Source organism: Coregonus lavaretus (genome assembly GCF_964263955.1).
Source record: "Coregonus lavaretus genome assembly, chromosome: 33".
Lineage (NCBI taxonomy): Eukaryota > Metazoa > Chordata > Actinopteri > Salmoniformes > Salmonidae > Coregonus > Coregonus lavaretus.
The window spans coordinates 11387091-11399500 of record NC_140020.1 but is presented as its reverse complement, the minus strand read 5'-3'; the positions used below and the strand labels follow the sequence as shown (position 1 = coordinate 11399500).

The following is a 12410-nucleotide window of genomic DNA, read 5'->3' as shown; positions in this document are numbered from 1 at the left end:
TACACGGATCAGTCGTCCTGGTCCCTTTGCAGAAAAACAGCCCCAAAGCATGATGTTTCCACCCCCATGCTTCACAGTAGGTATGGTGTTCTTTGGATGCAACTCAGTATTCTTTGTCCTCCAAACATGACAAGTTGAGTTTTTACCAAAAAGTTATATTTTGGTTTCATCTGACCATATGACATTCTCCCAATCCTCTTCTGGATCATCCAAATGCACTTCAGACGGGCCTGGACATGTACTGGCTTAAGCAGGGGGACACGTCTTGCACTGCAGGATTTGAGTCCCTGGCGGCGTAGTGTGTTACTGATGGTAGGCTTTGTTACTTTGGTCCCAGCTCTCTGCTGGTCATTCACTAGGTCCCCCCGTGTGGTTCTGGGATTTTTGCTCACCGTTCTTGTGATCATTTTGACCCCAAGGGGTGAGATCTTGCGTGGAGCCCCAGATCGAGGGAGATTATCAGTGGTCTTGTATGTCTTCCATTTCCTAATAATTGCTCCCACAGTTGATTTCTTCAAACCAAGCTGCTTACCTATTGCAGATTCAGTCTTCCCAGCCTGGTGCAGGTCTACAATTTTGTTTCTGGTGTCCTTTGACAGCTCTTTGGTCTTGGCCATAGTGGAGTTTGGAGTGTGACTGTTTGAGGTTGTGGACAGGTGTCTTTTATACTGATAACAAGTTCAAACAGGTGCCATTAATACAGGTAACGAGTGGAGGACAGAGGAGCCTCTTAAAGAAGAAGTTACAGGTCTGTGAGAGCCAGAAATCTTGCTTGTTTGTAGGTGACCAAAAACTTATTTTCCACCATAATTTGCAAATAAATTCATTAAAAATCCTACGATGTGATTTTCTGGATTTTTTTCCCTCAATTTGTCTGTCATAGTTGACGTGTACCTATGATGAAAATTACAGGCATCTCTCATCTTTTTAAGTGGGAGAACTTGCACAATTGGTGGCTGACTAAATACTTTTTTTCCCCACTGTAGATACTTTTGTACCTGTTTCCTCCAGCATCTTCATAAGGTCTTTTGCTGTTGTTCTTGGATTGATTTGCACTTTTCGCACCAAAGTACGTTCATCTCTAGGAGACAGAACGCATCTCCTTCCTGAGCAGTATGACGGCTGCGTGGTCCCATGGTGTTTATACTTGTGTACTATTGTTTGTACAGATGAACGTGGTACCTTCAGGCATTTGGATGAACCAGACTTGTGGAGGTCTACAATGTTTTTTCTGAGGTCTTGGCTGATTTCTTTTGATTTTCCCATGATGTCAAGCAAAGAGGCACTGAGTTTGAAGGTAGGCCTTGAAATACATCCACAGGTACACCTCCAATTGACTCAAATGATGTTAATTAGCCTATCAGAAGCTTCTAAAGTCATGACATAATTTTCTGGAATTTTCCAAGCTGTTTAAAGGCACAGTCAACTTAGTGTATGTAAACTTCTGACCCACTGGAATTGTGATACAGTGAATTATAAGTGAAATAATCTGTCTGTAAACAATTGTTGGAAAAATTACTTGTGTCATGCACAAAGTAGATGTCCTAACCGACTTGCCAAAACTATAGTTTGTTAACAAGAAATGTGTGGAGTGGTTGAAAAACGAGTTTTAATGACTCCAACCTAAGTGTATGTAAACTTCCAACTTCAACTGTAGGTATTCAAATATATCATAATCATATGTCCTATTAAAACTACTAATAGGAAAAAGCTGGGACACTTTGGCAAAGGTGTCTTTTAATATGAGTATCAAGTTTGTTGTATTACTTTCTAGTGATGGAGCAGTATATAATAGTTTCCATAATACATTATTGGCACATTACTCTACAGTAATTACACTTTATTTGTGTAAGATAAAGTTTTTCAACATGTGGTCATTTGAAGTAGTCATAAAGTTTTAAGGGCATAGTTATTTTAAAGCTAAAGGTCTATTTGAGAATTCATTCCCCATTTTGTTCCATGGGTTTCTCATTGTTGTGTAGATTGAAAGAAAACAAAGCAGTTAAAGGTTAATCCAGCCCTAACCTAATTTAGCAGGCGTAAGAGAAACGACTGAGTGGATTTCAGCGGAAAAAGGAAGCTAGGTTGAAAATATCTGTATCCCTGAAAACTGGAACATCCGGTTGTTGGCAACTCCACTAATGCTAATCCAGCCCCGGAGAGGGAAAACTGGGCCCTCTCATCTGGTTTCCCTTATTCCCTTAAACCAATCAGTGCTCCATCTCCATGTCCTCTTAACATGTGGCTATAGGTTCCACTTCCACCATCCAGGGTTTATGGTCTTTATGTCTGTTATGGCAGACTATCTGATTATGTGTCTTTAAACTGGAATGTGCCAGTTTATGAGGTCAGGTGTCATGTCTAGTGGTCAAGTGAAGCAACATCTGCAGAATAATGACAATTTTGCTTCCTTTCCCCCATTGGTGTCATTTGTAGTAGCCTAGGTAACAGTGTTGTAGTACCCGAGACCACTAATAGAGTGTCTCAGTCTTGTGTCGGTGTCTAATACATTTTTACTCGGTCTCGGCCAGTGAGGACTCGTAATTTGTTCCCGAAACCAGCTGAAAAACATCGGCAGTAGAATGGCCTTACTGAAGAGCTCAGTGACTTTCAACGTGGCACCGTCATAGGATGCCACCTTTCCAACAAGTCAGTTCGTCAAACGTAAAAATTGTCTGTCCTCGGTTGCAACACTCACTACCGAGTTCCAAACTGCCTCTGGAAGCAACGTCAGAAAAATAAATGTTTGTCGGGAGCTTCATGAAATGGAACGCTACCTGTTTGGTTGAAGAGGAATAATGGTCTGGGGCTGTTTTTCACGGTTCGGGCTAGGCCCCTTAGTTCCTTTGAAGGGAAATCTTAACGCTACAGCATACAATAACATTCTTGACAATTCTGTGCTTCCAACTTTGTGTCAACAGTCTGGGGAAGGCCCTTTCTTATTTCATGACAATGCCCCCGAGGTCCATACAGAAATGGATTGTTGAGATTGGTGTGGAAGAACTTGACTGACCTGCACAGAGCCCTGACCTCAACCCCATCAAACACCTTTGGGATGAATTGGAACGCCGACTGCGAGCCAGGCCTAATCGCCCAACATCAGTACCCAACCTACTGTATCTAATGCTCTTGTGGCTGAATGGAAGCAAGACCCCGCAGCAATGTTCCAACATCTAGTGGAAAGCCTTCCCAGAAGAGTGGAGGCTATTATAGCAGCAAAAGAGGGACCAACTCCATATTAATGCCCATGATTTTGGAATGAGATGTTCAACCAGCAGGTGTCCACATACTTCTGGTCATGTAGTTTAAGTTATTTTGATAGAGATGGCCAACAACAGCATGCGAGCTGCAATAAAAAACACAGTTCCACTCACCTGATGATGATCATTTGAAACTTCTTGTTGAAAGTTATTCTTGAAAAGGGAGAAGCTAACAAATTAGCAACAACATCCTCTTCGATAACACCTGCTGCAGCCGCTGCAAACTAGCCTAGAACAAAAGCTAGCTAGCTAAACCGTGGGAAAACTACTGCTCCCTATTGCACAGTGACCTGTTGCCTTTGAGAAGGCAGAAGTTTCAATAAGTTTATGTAAAAATGGTCCCACCCATTACAAGTCAATGTGATTGGTTGATTCCACTGTTACTCCAAAAAGTTGCCCTAATACAGTTGAATGACAGATGCCTTCTATCGAGCTTTTGATGACCTAGCCAATGGCTGACTTATCTCCCCAGAGACCACCAAAGGAAAATCCTGATTGGATATTCTTTTCTCTTCAGTGTAAACCCTTTCATTTCTAACAAAAACTGAAGAGATTAAATCAGAACATCATTGAAAATAATAATATAATATCATTTGTATTATTTTATAAATCCTTACCCTTTCTCTGTCTAAAGAATCCATATGTTCTTCTGAAATATGAACACAGAAATACTGGACATTTTGAACTCTTATCATGGTGACGATTTGACAAAATTACAGTCATGGTCTTGACTCAGTCTCGAACCTCTCATCCCCCTCCCGATCTTGGTCTTGAATTGGTCTCGCTTAAGGTGGTCTCGAACACGACACTGCTAGGCAACACTAAATAGTGTAACATAATACAAAACAGACAACTCATACTAATAGAACTGACCAGAGTCTAGACTCTCTAGACACCCTTCAAATCACCACCAAATGGTTTTCTGTTAGACAAGTGCCAAGAGTAAGGTCCTGGAATGTACGTCCATGTTCCTGAGAAGAGATGATTAACACTACCATAGTGTCAAATGTACCCATGTCATCTTAGTCATCGGTTAAGCCAAACCAGTAGAACTGATGAATAAGAATACCAGCAAGGGCCTTTTTGACCTTTAGAGTGTTGAGGACAACGTGTCTGACTATGTGGGTGTACATGGCTAGACTCGCCTGAGACAATGCCAATACAAGAATGAACTAGGCCTCAGGATTCATAGCGATGAACACACCTCTCGCCAATAGGTATGATAGCACACTTTACACATTTCCGCTACCTCTTCTCAAGGTACACATGGGGGAGGAGGAGGGGGTCTGTTATGATTAATCATAAAGATGTGTTGCATTTTTACAACATAGAGCTCAGCTTTCCTTTCAGTTGTGACAGTCTACACCAAGTCCTCTGGTTTTGTAGCGTTTTATAACCTCTCAGAACAGTAGGGGAAAGCCAGAATGATCAGGAATACAGCTGTATCCAATTATTCAAGGAATGCACCCTTTGTATGAAAAAGATGTGGAGTGGAGAGAGAGAATATGCTGGCTAGCTTTCACAAAGTCTTTCCTTCTCCCCTTCCTTTCCTTCTCAGCTGAGCTCCATTTTGACGTTTCCACGGTGCCCTCTCTGATGTGAGGATGAGGACCTACACCCGAGGGGCCCCCACAGTGTTCTTCATAAGTCTACTGTGGCCCCTGGTGTCCCCGGTGGTGGGGGTGGGGGAGGAGACGGACCCCAGTGGAGGGATACCCTTCATGGGAGGGAACTACGATGGACACCCCATGCTGTTTTTCGGCCAGGGCGAGGTGGAGGAGCTGCAGGCGGCAGCGGCTGGGACTCACCGGGAGATGGCTGCGAGGATCCGCGAGGCGGGGGAGGCCATGCTGGAGCACCCTGAGGAGTACCTGCCCCCCTGGAGCCCGGCCGAGTTCAGCGCCCGCTGGAATGAGGTGTATGGAAACAACCTGGGCGTGTTGTCTATGTTCTGTCTGCTTTACCCACACAGGGCCGGGGCCCTCGACCTGGCCAAGGATTACATGGAGAGGATGGCAGCTCAGCCTAGTTGGTATATTTTCTATCTTAGTTTTTCCCTTATTGCTGCAGAAAGCAAACCAAAATGCAATCAATTGTCTGTGAACAGCATCCCTAATCTATAGGGATAAGAAATATGAGATACAATCAGATATGCCCCTGTGGAAACAGTTACTGTGTAGTTACTAAAATTCAACCCCTGAGTGGATTGCTTGCTTCTCAATTGCAGAAAACGGAGCCGTTCTTCCCTTGGGATCTCTATTGTTTTATGCTTAGCTTACCCTTTGCAGTAAGAAAAACTCTCACATGTTTTTCTCATTACAATGACCAATACTGATCTATTTGAAGAAGGCACAGATGCAACCTAATCTATGTATTTGTCCTCTGTACATCACCATGTGCCCACTGGGGATCAATGCCAAATCCTCCTCAGAGGACCTTTGACTGACTCAATCCCCCTCCACTTCTTTGTGGCCAGACCTGCAAGTAGAGATGCATTGTGGTCCGATGGGCCTGTGGTCCAGGAAATATGTTTAGCAGCTGTTCTAATTCATTGCTGAACATGCCCCCGTTCAAAGGAAATGAAATGTTGAGCTGCCTGGCCTTGTGCAGTGGGATGGGAGGACTAGGGTTTCAGCCACTACTACTGCTCTGGACTGGAGGTCAGTGGCTGAGATAGTAATTTGACTGGGGTTCTCAGAGGGGTTACATGGGAAAGCTCATCTGCATCTCACATTGTTCAGCCCCAACCAAAAGGATGTGCTAATGGCTGTCCCAGTCTACAGAATCAGAAGGGAATCGCTTAGAGTCTGAATTTTGTTATATTTGAATCAAAAGTATATGATATTTATTTAACCGTACTAGGCTATCATGCAGACTTGTTCACATTATGTTGCACAAGAATCATAGGCTAAGATGGCACCTATGAGATTGCATGTTGTTTCTGTATTTTATCCAACCCTTACAGTACTGTACTTCAGATGACCCCTGACCTCCTGTGAGGGTTGTGATTGTGAAACTGCAGTGGTTTTAAGATGTTCACTAACAGTACAGTTTATAAAGTGCTTTATATCAAGCTTTCTCTGCATGTCGCAAGCCAAGGAATTCAGTGTTAAGGAGAGGTCTCTGACATATGAGGCAAGGCATTTCACTGTCACAGCCAATTTTGGAGTCATGGCGCCTGCGTTCTCAGAATGTCTTTGCTTTTAGCCTCATGGTCAGAGGGCTTCCCTTTTCCAGTTTCACCTTCTCCCGATCTCTCATTCCTCTATCAGAAAGAAGCATTACCTCAGCCCCATTGTTTAAATCCTCTACTTAGCCATCAGCTGCTGCGTCTAGCCACCCCATTCAGAGGGAGAGGCAAGGTTTTCTTCTGGGTACTGACCAGAAGCATTAGTCCAAATTTGCCAATACTTCTCACAATATTTGTCTGTACCTCAAGTTGAGAAATGAAAACCCACTGAGCACGTTTTTACAGTTTAACAACATACAATGTGAGTTCACTCCTCAGCCACACGTTTACTATGGTTTCTGAATCTCACAGGGATCCTTAAAAGTTGCTCCAGGAATCAGTCAACTGTGGTATCTGTGACCTTCAATAATGTCTCTGACAACTTGTCGAGGAGAACCATATTCCGACCGGGAAACTCCATCTTGTGGTGTATTCTGGTCCCTGGTTTGTTTTAAGGCAGTCCATGTGTAAACACACAGAAGAGACATCTTGTGTGCTTTGGCGTAATGTAATATACAGTACAGTACAGCAGTACTCATTCTAAATACTTTTACAGTGCATTAAACCTGGTTTGTGAACCAAAGACTGTCATCCCAAAAAATATTTTAACTTGTTTTTTTATGGATGAAGTCGAAATCAAGCACCCCTTTTATTCAATGTAATTTCTACCCATGTAGAAGGCAAATTAATTTCCAACGAACTTACACAGCTCGTTGACAGATGGAAATAATGTATTAGCTACATCAAATGGAGGAAATGCTGCCAGAGGGTAGCTGCATATCTTTGATATGTGTGAATAAAGAGTCACATTTGAAAGTAAGGCAGGCAGCTGCTTTGATATTTGGCACGGAGTAAAGTGTATGGGTCCATGTGATGGATGGAACGGATTTCAACCTATATGTCTTTTATATGTTCTGAGAAGAATGATTGTCAAGATGGGGATGAAAATGTAGTTACATGGCATGCATTTTAATGGTAACTGCTCAAAATACAATTTCCTTCTTTTTCATGTTACTGCCACATTTTACTATAATTACACAGAGAGAGCTTTTTAAGAACACCTCTTAGCCTGTGTTATATGACATTAATGCATGGGTCAGGACTATTTTGCCAATTTAACAATTAGTAGCTCTTAGAAATACAAGTCAGTCAGCATTCTGCATTTCTGAGGTGCCAGCTACTTTTAAAATTGCACACATTGCACTTTAAATCACTTTAAAAGGCAGGATATGTTTTTGGACTTTAAAACGTGTGAAAATGCTGTTTTGCATGTTTTTTGGTAAAGAGAACAAAAATCTATTTAGTAGCTGATCTTTGCCAAATCATAAAATGGACCTGAGAAAGATTAGTTAAAGTCTACACTTTTGATGACCTTTAACTTTCAAGAATATGTAGTTACCTTTTTCTGTTTTTATTGCAGCCTTTAGTGCTGAGCAAATAGTGTGTTTTGAGGTCGGTTCGGTTTCGGTTCGATAAAAACATTATTACGGTTTTTGATTTAGGTTTTGATAATGTTTTTAGCCATTAAATGCACTATGCGTTATGTGGGTTGAATGCTGTAACAACAGATAATAAAACAATTAATAAAAGTCCCATGATGGTAGCGACTGCCCATTACTGCTTATCACTTATTAACCATCATTTATTCACATTTTAATAAAATATTTCAGTTGTTGTGTATATTAAAAAAATGTCAGGCCTATTTGATGACTTTATTATTTAATTCCAAGTCATCATCTCATCTCTATAAGAGCTGCTGCATATCCTGTCACTATTTTAGTAGTTTTTCAAAGTGAATAAGGTCCTCTGTAGCTCAGCTGGTAGAGCACGGCGCTTGTAACGCCAGGGTAGTGGGTTCGATCCCCGGGACCACCCATACACAAAAATAATTATGCACGCATGACTGTAAGTCGCTTTGGATAAAAGCGTCTGCTAAATGGCATATTATTATTATACTTTTATGACTGCTGAATACTAAATATCAATCTTAGATCATGTCTTTTCAGGTAGTGATACCTCACGAAGCAGCTGCTCTCTATCTCTCTTGATCGCACGTACTTCTGTCTCTTCTCTTCGTCTCAAACCGGACTAGTAGGCACGCAATGGATTATGGTCGTTGTAGTTAATTACCACGTTTTCTGCACTAAACTATGTAGAATATTGGACTGTTGGAAACCCTACTACATTGCTCAATTTGAGCTTGATCTGATTTATCGCTAGAGAAACTGCGCATTGTGCTCACAGAAGAAGAAAAAATGAACAAAATGTAATTCAGATAATTGAGCAGGTCAATGAGTGGTTTAAAAAACAGAAAAAGAACCAGCAGCCTTGCTTGGGCTAGTGTGTAAAAGGAATTTCAATTAATTCAAGACTATTCTTAAGGATACTACATATTGTTATTACTGTTTCAGTTTGAATTAAGTCTTTCAAAGTTAGGAAATATAGGCACAATATAAACCCGTATTTACAGATTACTGTACTCATCAATCCTTTTCCGTGTGTTGCAGGTTGGTTAAAGATGCTCCCTGGGATGAGGTTCCTCTAGCCCACTCTCTGGTTGGCTTCGCCACGGCGTATGACTTCCTGTATGAGTACCTGAGCAAGGTGCAGCAGGAGCGCTTCCTGCAGGTGATCGGCAACGCTACGCGCTTCATGTATGAGAAGTCCTACATCCGCGGCTGGGGCTTCCAGTACCTGCACAACCACCAGCCCACCAACTGTGTGGCTCTCCTCACTGGCAGCCTGGTCTACATGGCCCAGGGTGAGTACAGCTGGTCCATGCACTGTGAACGTGTGTGTGCAGATAAACACAAACAAATGTATTATTACATAATCAGCTTTCAGAGGGTTCCTACAGAAATGCCTTGCCCCCCCAAAACACATTTAGTTTTTTACCCTAGCACTACACAGCTGATTCAAATAATCAAAGCATGATGATGAGTTGGTTATTTGAATCAGCTGTGTAGTGCTAGGGCAAAAAACTACAAGTGCATCCAGGGGGGCAGGACAGAGTTTGGGAAACACTGGCCTAGATAGATATACACTGAGTGTACAAAACATTAGGAACACCTTCATAATATTGAGCTGCACCCTCTTTTGCCATCAGAACTGCCTCAATTCGTTGGGGCATGGACTTTACAAGGTGTGGAAAGCGTTCCACAGGGATGCAGGCCCATGTTGATTCCAATGTATCCCACAGTTGTGTCAAGTTGGCTGGATGTCCTTTGGGTGGTGGATCATTCTTGATAAACATGGGAAACTGTTGAGTGTGAAAAACCCAGCAGCGGTGCAGTTCTTGACCCACTAAAACCGATGTGCCTGGCACCTACTACCATACCCCGTTCAAAGGCACTTAAATCCATGCTTCAATTGTCTCAAGGCTTAAAAATACTTATTTAACCTGTCTCCTCCCCTTCATCTAAACTGATTGAAGAGGATTTAACAAGTGACATCAATAAGGGATCATAGCTTTCACCTGGATTCACCTGGTCAGTCTATGTCATGGAAAGAGCAGGTGTTCCTAATGTTTTGTACACTCAGTGTAGCTCCAGCAGATTGGTCAGTTTCTACTTAGTCTATTCATGTTCCTCTGTGGAATACTGTGGCCTCTTCTTGGCAACTTCATTCCTCCTCTGTCACATCCTTCCTGAGTTACTTGAAATCACATTTGCCTTAAATGGATGGCTGCAGGCCAGCTCCATATGACTTGAGTAAGATTGGTTCCTCCAGTGGACGCTTGCCAGGCAGCCCCCTCTGCCCCTGAGTAGACAAATTCTGGGCTGGAATTTCCGTTCAGTCAGCCCGGGGTTATTCTCTATAGCTGCACTTAATCCCTCATAATTGTTTCTCAAGCGGAGACTCTCCACACGATTCCATAACATTCTGGATTGACCTTTTCCCAGTATTTCTATTAGTAGAGTCTTAAGGAAGGAACGTAAGTCTGAAAAAAGGGCCTTATTATTTCCTGCTCATTTCAAAACTGTTCCTTCTATTGTTTTGGTTTCAATTTCCTGGTTGTATTTTATTGAATGTTTGAGTCAGAGAGGCAGAGAGGCCAAAGGAAGGTGAAGTTGTTCTTGTTGTTCCAAGTAGTGCTACAGTATAGATTGGTTTGTTTACAAGGGAAGTGTTTCTGGTACAGAAAGAATGAGAGTCGATGTAAACTACATGACAGCAGGCTTATGGAGATTACTGTGGTCATCGTAGTTTTTCTTTGAGGCTGGTTTATGATAGTGAGCAGAGGTTTGAAAAAATAGAGGGGGGTAGGCAGGCGGTGCAGACTCTGGAGAATTATAGCACCCCCTTTTTGTTTTGAATCAGCTTTTTTGTTTCAAGTCCAGGAAAAAACGAGTTTGGTCCAGCAGCTTTGGTTGTTAACTCTTCTGTTACCTTGGAAATAAACGTAATTTGGTCATGGCCTGGGGTCTATGTGCTGACTGTATAAATGTTTAAAGCTGACTTTGCACTTATATGTTTTAGATCAGCTGCAAATTGTTGAAAGGTAGCTAAACTAACATACAGTTTTTGCTTAGGGTATAGCAGATTGAGAAAAGGCAGAAACCGTTACCTTGCTCATTCTTGAACCAGTTTATTTAGGGGCCTAACTCTGGCATAATTATTTAACTGTGTGCATATTCACTTCCTGCATTCCTTTGTCACAAATGTATCATTCATGTGCAAAAGTATGACATTACGGGCAAATATTATTCTATCAAGAACCCAATGAATAAATGGAACTTTGCAAATAAGATTCTGCCAAAAATCAATCCTAGCAAACATTGGCTTCATGTCACATTTAATTCAGAGCCATTGTACTGAATAGGTCTATAGTACTGAGATTTATGGAAGAATTCAGCACCTCTCTTTAAAAGATGTGTGTTATTTGTTAGGGGAAGTAAAAAGCCCATTCAAAGCATTTATTTATAAGGAAGGGATAGGCTCCATCTGTTGAAAATAAAGGAAGACATATCTGTCCAAAGCATAAAACCTCTTAAGACCTCTATGAGAAAGTTAATATCAGCAAATAACTACTGTGTAAACTATAGTCTTATCATCAGAAGAGATATTGTATGGGCTCTGTCCAAAGGGTGAGCCACGAGAAGAGAGTGGATCAGATGACTAGATCACAGGACAGCAGCTTATAGGGGATCAGTGCATTCCTGATGCAGGTGTCTGCATGTTGGCGCTTGGCTTCTGGGCTGCCTTGCTGGGATCTTAATTGGACAGCCATGTGTGCAGTAGTTTACCATGGGTTCATCAGTAGTTAACCTATGACCTCAATCACCCACCTGTCTGCTATGGCCACCCAGGAGCTCGAGTTGTCTGGGAGCCATTCACAGTCATAGCCACGGTCACACTACATTGTGTTGCTTCCTTAAACAAAAGCTGTTATACATGAACACTTTATTGATTTGCGGAAAAGTGTATATTTTACACATACTGTATAACCTCTGGGCAAAATGGGTTGAGTCAACCTTGTTCCCGAGTGGCGCAGCGGTCTAAGGCACTGCATCTCAGTGTTTGAGGCGTCACTACAGACCCCCTGGTTCGATTCCAGGCTGTATCACAACTGGCCGTGATTGGGAGTCCCATAGGGCGGCGCACAATTGGCCCAGCGTCGTACGGGTTTGGCCGGTGTAGGCCATCATTGTAAATAAGAATGTGTTCTTAACTGACTTGCCTAGTTAAATAAAGGTATAAAATAAAAATTTCAATATAATTTACATCAAATTCAAACACAAATTAACAACAGGGTTGGTTTACGTTTTGACAGTTTGTTGAGAACTTTATCAAATGTCAAATAAAATTGTGTGTAGATCTGACGTCTTTGCCCGGTTGGTACAGTATTGAAAATGATATTGCCATTACTCTCAGCTTTAAGCAATTGTCTAAACTTGTTCATTCTCCCGTCTTGTATAATC

The 12410-nt window shown here is 42.0% G+C and overlaps 1 protein-coding gene across 2 annotated transcripts in view; it reads left to right on the top strand.

The window, feature by feature from the left end:
- LOC311108258 (dermatan-sulfate epimerase-like) overlaps positions 1 to 12410 on the top strand; it is a 36022-nt gene that overhangs the window by 2055 nt on the left and 21557 nt on the right. For both annotated transcript variants that reach the window (XM_084150880.1, XM_084150879.1), the window contains exons 2-3: positions 4819 to 5292; positions 8997 to 9250. In XM_084150880.1, the coding sequence (XP_084007006.1) occupies positions 4865 to 5292; positions 8997 to 9250 (682 nt within the window). In that variant the 5' untranslated portion in view covers positions 4819 to 4864. The remainder of the gene's footprint in view (positions 1 to 4818; positions 5293 to 8996; positions 9251 to 12410) is intronic.